The sequence below is a fragment of the Heterocephalus glaber genome, unplaced genomic scaffold, assembly GCF_053883595.1.
Source record: "Heterocephalus glaber isolate CG9 unplaced genomic scaffold, H.glaber_assembly_v1.0 deba00000546, whole genome shotgun sequence".
Taxonomy (NCBI): Eukaryota; Metazoa; Chordata; class Mammalia; order Rodentia; family Bathyergidae; genus Heterocephalus; species Heterocephalus glaber.
This window is the reverse complement of record NW_028258147.1, coordinates 39,114,128-39,129,729: the sequence shown is the minus strand read 5'-3', so window position 1 is coordinate 39,129,729 and position 15,602 is coordinate 39,114,128. Positions and strand designations below refer to the sequence as shown.

Here is a 15,602-nt window from a genome sequence, read left to right as displayed (position 1 = left end):
TTCTGCTGTTGGTTCCCATCCTTACTTTTATTCCTTCCTCCCTCCCTTCCTTTTTCTTTCTTTCATACTGGTAATGGAACCACTGCCTTTGCACTGAGCTATATCTTACTTTTTATTTTGAGACAGTCTTGCCAGGTTGCCCAGGCGGGGCTCAAACCTGTGATCCTCTTGCCTCAGTCTCTCAGAGAGCTGGGATTACAGGTGTGTGCTATCACAGCCAGTCCTTTACTTTTCCTTTAAACAACTAAGATTTACTTCTTGAGAATCATTTATTTGGTGGATTATCAAGACCCTTAATAGAATAGGAAAAGTACGACCTTTGAGGTTCAGGAGACTACTCCAGTGTGTTTCTTTGCCCAAGTTACTTCACTTCTCTGTGCCTCTCGTTTACTTGTAAAATGGTGATTCATTGAGCTGCTTTGCAGTTTAAGGAATGAAGTCATTCTAAATATCATTTTTTGAGTGATTTAATGTTTAAAAGAACCTATCTCCAACTTTCAATTTTTAGGAGTTTTAATTCATGAATTTGGTAGGCACTGAGATTTAATTCCACAAACACTTATTTTTTTTGAGGTTTCAACTTCACATTTATTGCATACTCAGTGTAGGAAACTGCTAAGCCCTCAAAATACAAAGCTTCTGACAAAACTACCCTCAAGGACTGCTGCTATTAGTTGCATAAAAACGATTTCGTGGAAACTAAGAAGAACAATAGTTTGAAAAAATGGTGACACGAGAGGGTTTGGGATGGATATTTTGCAAAAGCATTAAAGTTAGTAAGCTTGGAAAATAGAGACACCCCCCAAAAATCTGTATTTCGCCTAATAACCTCAGTCCCTAGCCATCAGGCTCCAGCCATCTTTTTCTTCCATCTATTTTTTCCACTTTAGGATTGCACATTTCTCAGCTTTCTCATCTCTGTCTAGTTCACTGTCTTCCTGGCCACACTACAGCATGACTCTTCCGAGGCAGCATTTTAGCAAAGTTACTTCAAAAGCATGAGAAGTCCAAATGACTGAATGATTTTACTTAGAAATTAATGCTGAGAAAATAGATGCTTTCAAATTCTAAAATTACTCAAGTGTTTACACTAGCATAACATTTATATGTAAATGTTTAACAGGGAACTGTTGCTTAATTTAAAATAAATCCATAAGAAATTATTAAACCATTAAAATTTATTTTTCAAAGAATTTAATAAACAAGACAGGGCCAGGGATTTAGCTCAGTGGTTCCACCGCCTGCCTCACAAGTACAAGGTCCCGAGTTTGATCCCCGGTACAAAAAAAATACTATATATATATATAAAATAAGTCAGAACATAATCCTAATCTAACATGTAATTTTAAGTTAATGCAGCTAAACCAAAGCCACTTGTCCTCTGGGTAAAAAGCACCTGCTTTATGTGGGTACACTCAGCGCAACTAAAAAATACTTAGAATTCCACATCATAATTTGAATAGAGCCCGTGTTATTTCTTTTTTTTCTCATATGGGAGAAGAAAATTCCTTTGAAAATTATTTGAAGCATGGGCATTCCACAGCTGTATTGCCCAGGATCATTCTGTGGCCTTCAGGATTCGGATGATACAAGGGAAGCTTCACTGGAGCCATTTAGAGAACCACCCAGCTTGCAGGTCTCTTCAGTCAGGAGGACGCTGGCAGCAATCAAAGTGTGGAGCCCAGCTGCTGTTTCTTCACATGGTAGTTCTCCCACATGCCCACTTCTGCTGCTACCATCTGCTCTCCTGTGTTCCAAGTCCATATTCACAAGCCGACCTGACTCGGAACATTCCACTTGAATTCTGACTGTTTCCTGAAAATCAAAGCCAGAGTTCTAAGCAAGGATCTTGGCAATAATATGTAGTGCATCAGCAAGTGCTTGGACTCCACGCAGGTCCTGCTCTTGACACTGGGCTTGTATTTAATCAGGGCTACTGCTCCAGTACCTGGAGCCACACAGCCGCCATGGACAGCATTTTTCACAGCCCTCAAGCCTCCTCTTATTCTTTGAGCTGAGTGACAGTGTGCTTCTTTGGTCCTTTGACCAATAATGTGACACTGTGGGGATGTTACTTTTCTCAATAAAGGTGAACTCTTCTCCCAGTACATGCTCATAAGCCAGTCCTGCATGTCCGTCAGGATTTAGGTCAACAGAAACGATTTAGAGCTACCTCACCACAAGCAAGTCAGCCTCTCCATATTTTCCTTAGGCTCTATGCAGCGCTACTATGGCTTCTTTTGCAAGAGCATTAAAGAAAAGGTGTTAATTCCTTCAATTAATAACAACAAATTTTTATTCTGAGTCACCACAGACTTTCTTTTGCAGTTGTATTATTATTATTATTTTTGGTACCAGGAATCAAACTCGGGATCCTGCACTTTCAAGGCAGGCAGTGGAACCACTGAGCTAAATCCCCAGCCCAGTTGTATTATTTTTTAACTCTTCAACGAATTTTCTTTCAGTTTCTACTAGCTTTTCTCTCTTCTGTATTCTTGTAGAAAAAGCCAGAATTCACTTTTTTTTTTGGTATTCTAACGAAACACTGTTCGTGAAGATGTATGTATTTTCCACTCTTTTCTTCATGCTGGGATGCTGTGCCTCATGGTCCAAAACAAGCCCTCTGATTAAGCTTGTATGGGTTTCAGATTTATGTTTCATCTCAATGATCTTAACCTTGAATAGGCCAATAGGTTCATCTTTTCTTCTAATGGCCAAAATGGAGTCTGCTACAGCCTCTATTAAGACATCTGCAAGTTCAGCATGAACTCTGGTATGTAGATGTTCTGGCCACATCTATAAGTCTGGCCATTTCTCTGCTCACCTTCACTTGTTCCAAAACCTTCAGGGCCTTTTCCTTTGCAGCTTCAAAATTTTTGCTGTTCAATCTAGGATGAAGACCCTCAGAAATCTAGAGGTCTGCCTGTTTTAGCAGCTCTCCAAAGATAAGGACATGGGAAGCAGTACCATCACCAGTTCTCATCTTGGGCTGTTGCTACTTTTGCTACTAAGGAGCCTGTTGGGTGAATTTGCATTTTATGAAGCAGTACATTGCTATCTTTAGTAAGTTCCAGAAATGAAAATCTTCATAGTAGTCATGGACCCCAAGTTGGTCCTTGGCACATCCTGTAGCCTCCAAGTTGTGCTGTGGACTGCCACCACCACCTGAGTATGGGCCACTTCGGCCTTGGGGTTCAGGGTCTTCATCCAAACACTGAATGTTAATATGTGCAAAGACCATATTGGGTAATGAGAATATAAACATGAGTGGTGTCCCCCTTTGAGGTCTGAATTTAAAAAATCAAGGGCTCCTTGAGGCTGTTTAAATGTAAATTAAAATTAAATAAAATGCAAAATCCAGTTCCTGGGTTGCACTAGTCATATTTTTTTTTTGGTACCGGGGATTGAACTCGGGACCTTGCACTTGCGAGGCAGGCACCAAAACCACTGAGCTAAATCCCTGGCCCCACTAGTCATATTTTAAAGAGCTGAAGAGCCATATGTGGCTACCATATTGGACAGCACAGGTTAGGACTTTGCAGCCTTGGGGATAGCACCAGTCTAAAAAGATATCCCACCCAGGCTGTGACATGTTCCAAGGTGATGCTGATGGTATTCTAATAGTTTCCAAGCTGTGAGCCAGCAAATCCTTGTGTACCAGGCCAGGCTGTCCTATCTGAGCCAGCAGGGACGTCCAAGTAGGATTCAGCCTCAGTCTGTTTGAAAGACGGCTCTTTAAAAAAAATAATTATGGCCAGGTGTGGTGATGCACACCTGTAATCCCAGCACTCAGGAGGCAGAGGCAGGAGGATTGCCACAAATTCGAGGCTAGCCTGGGCTACAGAATGAGTTCAGGGCCAGCCTGAACCACAAAGTGAGACCTTGTCTCAAAAAAAAAAAAATCTGATTATAAATATAATAGCTATACTTATAGGAAATCAGGGAAGTACTGAAAATTTCATTCATACAATGTAGCACCCTTGGTCTCATCTTCCAGAAATACCTACTAATTGAATTTTGTAGTTTTTCTCTTTTCTGGGGTTGTGGCACAGAATTATTCTTTCCACGTGTATCCTCTCCTCTGTGTATTTAAATTAACCAACCCTTGTCACCTGCCTCGAAAGCGCAAGGTCCTGAGTTCCATCCCTGGTACAAAAAAAATTAAGCAACCCTCTGCCCTCCTCCCCACTCATTCTTTCCCTCCCTCTCACAATGTTCTGACTTCCTCCACCACCTCTTCTTCTGCCCATCAGCCCCTTCCAGAACTCACCTTATTTCTCTAATATTCCCATCAGAAGACTGAAACCATCAGTGAAGGAACCTTCTGTGGCTCTAGCCTACCTCCTGATTCACTGCACAAAGAGAATGCGCTATCCCCGTGCCCCCAGTTCTTGAATGTGGGGTCTCTCATGAATGACATGACCTTGAAAATCAGAGCCAGCATGCAAGGATGCTAATTTAGGTTTTTTCCTCCTTCTCTTCCCCTTAGGCTTTTTGTGGCTCTTGTTTATTACGGCGTCTGCAGCAATGCTTGGAGGGCACACTGCTCTGACTTTGCTCCAGTATCTCCTCCTTCTGGCCCCAATTTTGTCATCTGTGATGAGATACGCATCTCTTCCTTTCTTCACGAACATTAAGAAATGGAGTTCACATGTCTAAGTCCTTCCTCATACCTCTGCAATAAGGTCCAAACTCCTTGGCAGGTCACTCAAGGTATTGGGCAACTAGTGTCCACTGACAGCGTGCCCTGAGCCCCTTCATACATCAGCTCCCATAACCCCCGCACACGGTGCTAAGCATCAGCCTCTTCCATTGACCCAAGCCTCAGGACACAACCTTCACCTTCCCATTCTACATCACCCCTTCCCTCAGCTTGGCAGGCCCTTCTCCAGTTGGAATCTCCTCTATCCTGCAAGACTCTTTTCCCAAGCCTTCATCGGAACTGACCCCTTGCCCCACTGTGCTGTCATATCCCCTGTTGGTATCTCTCCTCTGGCCCTGATGACTGCCCTGCAGGTGAGTTGATTTTTCATCTACTGATGTGTTTCTTCCATCAAGTTGAAATCTCCGTGAGGGTACAGATATGAGTGGTACCATATTAAGCACTGGGGACAGAAGTGTTGAGTATGCCCTCCCTTGGCACTATTTGATTCATACAGTGTGGCACTGGGTGCCAAGAATAGGGCACATGGGGCCAGCCCAGCCAGGACCCGTGCCCTCACTCCTAGACTCCATGTGTTCCTGGCAGGAATACAACTCCCTCATTCTCTGTCTTGCTCCTCTCTCTGAGGTCTGCCTGACTTTACAGTTTTTCCTGGAAGTGTTCATTTGTACAGTATGTAGAGCAGTCTCCCTTTATCCATGGTTTCACTTTCCATGATTTCAGTTCCCAAAGGTCAAACATGGTTCAAAAAATATTAAATGGGAAATTACAGAAATAAACAATTCCTAAATTTTAAATGACTTTTATATGTAGAATTGTTCTATTACTTATCATTTAGTTATTGTTAATCTCTCACTGTGCCTAACTTATCAATTAAAGTCTACCACAGACATGTATGCACAGGAGAAACAAAGTACACACAGGATTGAGTACTCTCCATGGCTTCAGGCATCCTGTGGGGGTGTTGGAATATATCACCTACTAACCAGTAATTTTTTCCCTGTAAATAACTTCCTCTTCTTCTGAATTCTACCTACCACATTCACATTGCTTACTTTTTGTGTATATGTGTGTTACTAGGGCTTAAATCCAAGGCCTTTGTACTGAGCTACATCTTCAGCCCCTGTTATATTTTTATTTTGAGACAGTTTTGCTAAGTTTCTAAATTGCCTAAGATAGGCTTGAACTTGGGATCCTCTTGCCTCAGCCTCTCAGAGTGCTGGATTATAGGCACGTGCCATACTTCCACCTCACACTTCCTGCTTAAAAAGGATCATGAACAAAGGAAGGGTGTGTAAATGACATTTTAAAATCCATTCGAGTTGCTTCACCTGTTGTTTAACTTATCTTTTAGTCATACTTGTCAAAGAGAAATATAAAATACCTGCACAGTCACATTTTATACAGTCTGTGAAAGTGGCTTATGTTACCTGCATGTTTATATGGTTATGGGTGTGTGTGTACCATAAGTAATAATAAAGTTACATTTGTTGAGTATTTTGAGCACTATGCTATGCACATTATTCCTATGACCTCATTTAATCTCCCCGGAACTCAATGAAATAAATCCCGTTTCCATTCCTACTTCACAGGATGAAAATGAGGCACAGAAAGTCTAAGCCATTCGCCAGAGATCACCCAGGCCTGTGCCGGGGCCCAACTGACTATATTATGTTTATTATCTCTAGTATAAGATCACTATTATATTTAAACTAGTACTCAGTATCTTCTATAGTTCCCTTGTTCTATTTCCTAAAGCCAAAGTTAAACATTATTTTGATGACTCAAGGCTTGAACCACCAAAAATTTACATTGCACCCTCCAAGACAAGGTTGTGTAGTCTTCAGAGTGCTCTGGGACAGACCAGAGGGACGTTAGGGACTCCAGTGATTCAGGCACAGCACAGGGAAGGTAATGAGACCACACAAGCACAGCTGGGGGCAGCTGAGGCCACTGAAGCTGAAAACAAGCGTTGCTCTTTGGCCAGTTCCAAGTGTTCCTGTCCTTTGGACACACAGCACGTGGCAGGCCCTCCCAGCCTGAGTCACAGCTAATGGTGCCTGTGAAGCCACAGTCTATACCTGGTCTGAGAGACACTGGAGGACCTGGTCTTGTAGCCCTACATAAGGGGAAAGTTACTCACTCATATCCTAAACATGCCCCAAATACTTCCTATATTTATTATATGGCAGGCCTGGAGACACAATGCTAATAGAGAAAGCCACAGTACCTGCCCTTGTGGGGACAAAGTCTGGTTGCTGAAATAAATATTAACCCAATTCTCAGAATATCAGTTGCTGAATTACAGGTGGGTCCTGGGCAACAGGCAGTGGTGCTTGGAAAGTTCTTCAGGGGGGCCAGTCAGGGAGGGCTTTCATGAGGGGGTGGCTGGAGCCTGAGATCTGCAGGGTGAGCAGGTTCCCTTGGGGAAGAGGGAAGGACACACATTCCAGGCCGGTGGGAATGGAGGGACTAAGAGGGGATGGGGTGACTCATGGAAACAGGGAGAGCACACAGCACCTAAAGGAGGCTCGAGGCCGGATGTGGAGGACAGACTATAGATATTAAGGAATTTAGGTGCTTTGGCCTTGACCTGGAGATCAGTTGGAAGCATCTTGAGGGTTTTAGGAAAGAGTGACATCACCACATTGGAGTTTTCAAGACTCCTCTGGCCTTGGGTGGATTCTACCAGGGTCTGAGCAGCATGGAAAGAAGCTGGCAGGACCTTGGAGATGATGTGCTGCCCCTTGCAGGAGCCTCTGACCTCTCGGGTATTGCATTCTGTAAATTCAAATCTTGCAGCAAGGTGTGACAGGCCCTGCCCATGCTGGAGCAGAGGTAAGTATTGCTCCTGCTGCTGAATTTAGAGGAGGGTTGGGCTACAGCTACAGATGTGGAGGGCCTACCGTTACCTGGCTCTTCAGGGCACCTGCACATGGTTTATCCAGTGACTCACCAAGTGCTGCAAGATTTCAACCTGTGTCACCCAGGTGTAATCACTGGACACAGCCAGCCTTACCTGGTCAGTCAGCGGTATCCCCTTTGCCATCTTCACTCTATTCTCCTCTGGATGGTAGTCATCGGCATCATAGAATTTCCAGCCCAGCTTCAGGAACAAAGGAAATGGCGTCTGAGACAAACAGTATGGCTCTTATGACAGCCACTACGGAGGAGTTACCAACAGGTGCAGAAACAATCCCACCACCCTCTTCCCTGTCACCCGCCCAAGGATATCTCCATCCCCAGAGACAAGAGGAAGAGCTCTGTGAAGCCGTTTCACAACCTCCACTCCTGGGCGGAGGTAACCCCACTTTCCATCTGTCACTATTTGTAATCACCAAGGAGAAAACCAAGTTGCCCCAGTGGTTTCAAGTGAGCAGAAGTGTGTGTACAAACCGTTCCACACCAGAAGAGAAGTAACGAGACACAACATAGCAGGATTTACACTGGGGAGGCTAAGAATGGCTACCTCAGAGGCCAGCACAGCACCCACGGTCGACCTGTGGACAGGACACAAATGTCACAATCATTGCCCTTGCCAATGTATGTGGTGCTTCTTTCCTCGCTAGGATGCCTGGGAAGCAGATGGCTGCCCCAGCCGGGGTTACAATGCTACCCTGGGTGACCTAAAGCCATGACGCCCTCAAACCTGGCCAGCTTGGAGACCAGCCTTTGCTATTCTCTAGGAAAATCAACAGAGATATAATTAGCCAGTCACTTCTATTTCTTTTCTAAAAGTCAATATATCAGATATCATTACCCTGAGTAATTGTGTTATGCTTCCTGTTGTATAATGTTTACCCTTTGAGAAAAAATAAATAAAATGATAAAATTATGATGAGGATGTTAGAAAGGGTGTCTGACTGGGGGGGATTTAATCTCTAGCAGTATTCATGCAAAGTTTAGAGGACTCAATAGCATCAAAGCATTGTTTAGGTTTAAGAGATACACTCTTAATAAAGGGCTTGGGTCGATGACTCGATTGACTAGAACTTGCTAACATGAGAGCCCAGGGTCCTCTGCACAGTGTCCTCATGACAGTCTGCTTGTGCCAGTGGGAAGGGCTTGGGCCAGGGTCTCAGAGTGGGGGATCTGGGCTGCAGTCACTGTTTTGTTACTAAATGATTTTGTGTTCTTGGGCAAGCGGCCTGATCCTCTAGTCCTCTACTGTCTTAAGGGGAACTTAGCTACATAATTTATCCATTCACTTATATTTCCTTCAGCAGCTCATCTTTTTTTTTTTTTTTTTTTTTGGTATTGGGGTTCAAACTTGGGACCTTGCACTTGCAAGGCAGGCACCAGAACCACTGAGCTAAATCCCCGGCCCTCAGCAGCAGATCTTTATTGAGTGGCCTCTGGTTCCCAAGACATAATGTTGTGACCACACAGATGTGGTCTCAGCCATCCTGAGGCTCAGTCTAGCGCCATGGGGTAGGGATACAGTCTGACAGACAACGATACAATTTCTAGAGTGTTGCCCAAACACTAGTCACTGAAATCTCATGTTCAGAATTTTTATTGTCTCCTTACACCATTTCATCACGTCCTTTCTCTTTAGTTTTGCCCACCACCCCTGTAATTATTCACTTGATGTTTTTATTTAATTACTTCACTTTTAAAAATTAAATAAATGGGTTAAAGAAAATCTTTTTCCTTCCATTATAGAAGTATCACTGCTTGCCTTAAAGAGAATGTAACAAAAAACGATGTATAGAATAAGAACAAAATAATGTGATTAAATTCTAGCTGGATACTGTTATGTAACACTTCGGTCTCGTATCTCTTTTGTTAAAAAAGTACCAGAGAGGTGCTGAAGATACATTTGTACCAAACTGGAGACCTGCTCCTTGGTGTAGCCAAAGAGCCAGAAGTTCCCTGGAACCTCTCCCATTGTGTTCACTCTGGTGAAGGGATCATAGGTGACATGCTGCAGCTTAGTCCGGAATCACTGACCCAGGTGAAGTACGTGGCTGGTGAAGACTCAGCTGTGCACAAGGCCCAGTTAGATTAACTATGAATTCCACTGATAATCCAAAAGAAAAGCTAAGCTAAACAGGTAGGAGAGAGGCGGAAAAGAAAAAGCCAAGCCTGCCGCTCCCTTCAAACCTCCTGAACCAGAGAACATCTGGACTTCTGAATATGCACCAGGGAGCCCAGCAGGAACAAGATGCAGGTTGGCTCACCAGAAACTGGTCAGATCTAAGTATTACAAACCAATGCAGGTATCTCCCAGTGGGTTGGTCTAAATCAGGAGCAAAGAACTTTAAAAAATAGTAGGCTACTGGAGTAGAAGGCAGGGATACAGAATGAAGAGTTTAAAAATGTTTAAGTTCGTTCCACTAGAAATAGAGGGTAGTTTCACTACACTGTTTAAAAAATGCTGGACACTGTGGTGCACACCTGTGTTCTCAGCACCAAGAGAGGCTGAGGCAGGAGATTGCAAGTCCAAGTCATGCCTGGGCAATTCAGAGCGGCCTAGTCTCAAAATTAAAAAATAAAAAGGGGTGGGAATATAGGTCAGTGGTATAGCACCCCTGGGTTCTATCCTCAGTACTGAAACAGATTTTAAAATATGAAGAAAACTGAGTTCCTGAGCTGCTTCCTATGACCCAAGACAACCGTTGGACTGGTGCTGGGACTTCCCTTGTGTCATGGCGCCCAAGCACCAGTCTTTCTTTGATCAGCCCTCTGACCAAGAAGCCCAGATAACCTCCTGCCCCCAAATCCATGGATGCATCAGCCTTGCTGGGCGTGCACAAGGGAGAAAAAGAACAAGAAGCAACTGAACATAGTGACGAAGTACAAAACGAAACAGACTTAATGAACAAGCCAGTGAGGATACTGAAAGTAGAACAGCAATATAACAAACTCCGCCAATCACTTTTTCAGAAGAGATCAGAATTGATTTTCAAAATCCCCAACATTTGTTAACCATCCACAAGTGTCTGGACTGCCTGAGGAAGAAGAGGGAGAGGCAGCATTATCTGACCACAGTTGAAGTGACAGAATTTGAAGATATAAAATCAGGTTACAGAATAATTTTAATTTTGACAGAAATCCTTACTTTGAAAATAAAATTCTCTCCAAAGAATTTCATCTGAACGAGAGTGGTAATTTCCACTGATATCAAATGGATATCCGGAAAGGACTTGACCAAATTCAAGACAAACACAGAATAAAGCCAGTAGGAAGAGGCAGCGTGAAGAACCTGAGAGCTTCTTTTCCTGGTTTCCTGACCATTCCAATGCAGTGCAGCTGAGTCAGAAGAGGTCCCTGAAGATGACAGTAGGCCAGGCCCATTGCAGTGCTACCGGTTCCTCACATGGACCATGAGGAGGGGAAGGAAAAGATGACGACGGAGGACTGGAAGATACTGATGAAGAGGGGGATGAGGACAAAGGTGAAGGTAATGACGATGATGAAGGGGAAGACAGGGATCTAGAGGGTGAAGGAGACAACAAACTGAATACTGATGGATTCCAATCTTTTTTTCTTTCTTTCTTTTTTTAAAATTTTCTCCAATCCCTGGGAGCAAGTTGCAGTCTTTTTCCCCTTTCTTGTGCTCAGTCACTCTTTTCTTGAGATCTCTTTTCTCAAACACTATGGTTCTTGACTTATTCTGTGGGGAGAAACCGTGAGCAGAATACAATGGACAAGAATCTCTACAACCTTCTGTTTACTTTTATCCCTTCCTGTCTTAACACAAACTCTATGGAATCATCACCACTGTGCTCTGCAGAGGGTAGTGGGGAACCTTTGTGCTCCCTTCGCTCTGCTGGAAGCTGGAGGGTGCGAGGCCCCTATGTAGTAGTACATAGAAACCTAGCGTTTTCCCTCCTTTCTCTGTATATTGGGCTGATAGCTTACACTGTGTCTTTGTGTGAATATGGACAGTTAGCATTTACCAACACGTACCTGTCTACTTGTTTAAAAAAAGAAAAATAACTATTAAAAAATGGAGCATAGAAGGTCAGTAAAGGGTGGGATTGAGATGTTTGGGTGGGTTACGTGGGCACTGTGACAACATGGCTTCTCCTTTGACATTGTTATGTTTAACAGACATCCTTGCAGTTTAAGATGACATTTTTAAAGTAAAATTCTCTTCTAATGAAAAAAATTTTTTAAAAATGAAAACTAACACTGCTCATGTTCAAATAGCTCATTTTCAAAGTCAACAGATATTTGCTGAGTACCTCCTACATGCAGAACGGTCTGGATACAGTATTCGTGAACAAAGAGAAATGGGTTTCTTCTGTTCACGTTGGGGAGGGGAAGCAGTGGACAGTACTGTACTCTGTAAACAGGTAAACTTACTACTGAACATCATTTCACTTCAACAGTGCTTTAAATATGGCCTTCTGTTTTATCATTCTCCTAAGCTATTAGGCTGTGGCAATTCTTTTTCCAAATGTCATGATATATAATTAAAAATCCTGTGGGGTTCAAACAGGGAGTCACAAAGTCACCATAGAACTCAGTATTGCCACATCCTATGATTCACATAATCAATTCTCAGTCGTTCTATTACTTAGTCAGCAACATCTGATGGATCTTTGACCTCTAATCACAGGCAAGGCCCAGGGTTCAGTTCACAGCTAGCTTCTGTATCTACCCTCACTCTTGGTGATCTCCACGTGTTATGGCTTTAAAAACATCCACACATCGTGTTTTCACCTGAAGTTCTTCCCAATTCCAGACTTGGATATCTAACTATTCCTTGACAAATCCACTTGGACACCTGACAGGCCCATCTGACTCACCACATCTGACACTGAGTTCCTGAGACTTCTTTCCCAAACCTGTTCTGTCTCCTGTTTCCCACGCTCAGACTGTAGCAACTCCCTTCTTGCTGTTACCCAGGCCTAAAATCTTGACTCATACTCAACTTCTCTCTTGCGCTCATACTCCACATCCAATCTACAAACACATCATTTTGACTCCTAAATAACTCCAGGGTACAATCACATCTTTTCACCCACAGTGACCCTCTCATCTCACAGACATCTTTTCCCACCTTGCTGAAACACAATGGGTCCCTTGCTGTTCCCTTTGGCTTTCCCCAGCTAGCCTACCCCAACTATATGTGAGGGCATATCCCTCACTTTCTGATTAGTCTTCCTTCAGTGCACTTCCTCCAGGAGCTTTCCCTGCTCCTCTTAGCCTCAGTAATTCTTCCCTAGAGCACCTGTCAGCAGCTCTCTATTCTATATTCTCCACATGCCATACAGGAATGTTAACTCTTTGGAGACATGGATTCCGTCTGCTCTGTTCATTGTATGATGATGACATACAGTAAGGGTCGAGCTCAGTGAACCATTACTGAACACATGAATATCAGAAGCAGTGAACAACATGGTTTAGACCTTTCTCGTCTAATCAGGGATTACAGGGGTGCATCAGTTACCAACTTCACACAGCTAGGCATCATTAGAACCAGCTCTCACATCACATCATGGCAACAGGTCCACATTCCCCAGTTTCTTCATTCATGCAATAGCTAGCCAGGGATTTTGGTGTTCCCTGCTTTGTTTTATTTGAAGTGCTGGGTATCCAACCCAGAGTGTGCTAGGCAAGAGCTCTGACACGGAGCTACACCCCAGGTCTGGGCTCTATGTTTTATTTCAACTTAAGATTTCCTGTCTTTGAGGATAAAATCACAGTACTTTTGGAAGGCTAAAGCTATCTTCCTGGAGAGTCTTTAATAGAGCTCTGGTCCCACAAGCACTTCCTGATTCAGCTAATCTGAGAAGGGCCATATAGGGTTCTATTTTAGCAGACTGTCTTTTACTGCCTGTGGCTGGATCCTGCAGCAGCTGTTTTTGGATAAGGGGGCACGGTCAGATTCTGGTCCAGTTAGGAAGTCAAAGGCTAACTCTAGTCCCCAAGCTGGCCAGATCCCGCTGGGCCGCACCTGCAAATTTACCAGAGTCCTTGCCCTCCTTTCCGACCCTCAGCAGCTGCCCTCCCTCCACGTGAACACTGTTCCCTTCCAGTTCAAAACCTGTCTCTAACCACTCACGGACTCACGCGCGGACCGCGAAGGCCAGTCCTAGTCTGCAGGCCCAGACGCCGGGCGCTGGCGCCCGCTTCCCCGCCCAGGCCGGGTCGGGGCGAGCAGGTGCCCGGGGCCTCGGGTTCCCCCTCGGGAAGGGCGAGGTGTCCCCAGGCCTCCGTCCCCCGCACTTCGAGTCCCAGACTTACTTTCCCGCGCCGCTCACGCCCATCACTAGCAGCGCACTGAGCACCGCCATACTCCCACCAGCTCCGCCCGGCGCCTGGTGGGGCGTAAGTCCCGCCTCCCGCACCTGCGGTGGAGTCCGCCCGCCGAGCACCGCCCACTCGGAACAGAGCCACGCCCATCCGGAACCAAATCCCCGCCCCGCCCCGAATCCCCGTTTCCGCGCCCCCGCTCCCCTACCCGGGTGGGGCGCGCGTCCTCCGTGGTCTCCTCGTTCCCCGAGACAGGAGGGATTCCCCAACCTGCGCCTGCTGCCGGCCCCGCTCCCTGGCCATCTAGAGCCTCCTGCCCTTCCTCCGCCCAGTCATTCATTTATTAAAATGTGCTTGCAAAACACCAAACAAACAAAATTAATTCCCACTTTCCCACACTAAGAGACCATGAGCACCACTTCCCCAAACGCTCCATGGGGATGTATAATACCCACATTTATTTTTTAAGAGTATTTCTATTGATGAATTATTAATTTTAATTTTATGAGTTTTATTATATTAAATAAGGTGTACTTAATAGGAAAATAAAATATCAATAAAATATTAAATTTTTAATATGTAATGAGTATGTAGAATAAACATGTTTTCAACATCAATTGTTTACGTGTTTACAAGATCTAAAAAAATAACAGCAGAAATAAACTCTTATGTGAATCACAATGAAAATAAAAACAAAACTCCACAAAAGAAATAATCTTTGCTTCAGTTATCACACCTAAGAGAATCTTCACACATGACAACAGTACATTCTAACACAAGTCTCGCTCACACTGACAGTATGTGTGCTTAGCTTTCTTTTTCTGTTTGGCAGGCCATACTTCTCGCCTCTCTTGTCAGGAGCTGCCTATTATGTTATACAGTGTGTACTTACCAGGAAAATGAAATATCAATAAAATAAAAGGTCAAATATGTAATGAATGTGTAGAATAAACAACATTTTCTACATCAGCTGTTTGTTTACTATATCTAAAAAATAACAACAGAAATGAATTCCTAAGTGAACTACAATGAAATTACAAATAAAACTCTACCATAAAAATAATCTTTACTTCAATTATCACACATAAGGCAGTGTTCACACTTGAAAACAGCATGTTCTATACACAAATATTGCTTACACTGATAGCTCTTGTGTTTTGTTTTCCTGTCTTCTTTGGTAGGACACACTTGACATCTTGCTGGTCTTCCTGTTTTTTTTAGGAGGTTCTTGTGATGTTTCACCTGTCTGCTCCAAAATTCTTTTACAGAATTCTTTGGGCAGATATATACTGTTCTTCCTCTGTTGTAATTGATCAATTATTAATTCCAGTCCCAGGTCCATTTGTGTTGAGGGTTCACTATCAGTCTTTTTTGTTTGTTTGTTTTGAGAAAGAGCCCACGATTACCTTGAACTCACTATGTTCAGAGGCTGACCTTGAACTCACAGGATCTACCAGCCTCAGCCTCCCAAGTGCTAAGATTCCAGGCATGTACCACAACAACCGGCTTCACTATCAATCTTTTTTTTAAAAAACTTTTTAACTTTTATTTTCTTGGTACATTTTAGGTATACAATATATAGTGACATTGATCATTGGAAATTTGCACTTTTATATAATCTCTCTTGGTTCTTATTTTTTCCCCATTCCCCTGCCCTCCCTTCAACCCCTCTTTTTTCCCTATTTACAAAGACTTTGTTTCCATTTTCTCATATTAATTCCATTCCCTT

At 43.6% G+C, this 15,602-nt stretch overlaps 1 protein-coding gene across 9 annotated transcripts in view; it reads right to left on the bottom strand.

Annotated features, from left to right (window-relative positions):
• Window positions 1–15,230, bottom strand: part of Idnk (IDNK gluconokinase) — a 56,686-nt gene extending 41,456 nt beyond the window's left edge. Inside the window, exons 1-4 of one of the 9 annotated variants that reach the window (XM_087204758.1) lie at window positions 14,082–14,352; window positions 8,133–8,163; window positions 7,683–7,769; window positions 1,161–1,815 (exon numbers count right to left, since the gene is read on the bottom strand). In XM_087204758.1, coding sequence (XP_087060884.1) covers window positions 1,573–1,815; window positions 7,683–7,769; window positions 8,133–8,163; window positions 14,082–14,176 — 456 coding nt within the window. In that variant the 5' untranslated portion in view covers window positions 14,177–14,352 and the 3' untranslated portion in view covers window positions 1,161–1,572. The other 8 variants (XM_087204757.1, XM_013078719.3, XM_021242619.2 and 5 more) reach the window with 8 other exon arrangements.
• Window positions 15,231–15,602: the final 372 nt, after the last annotated feature.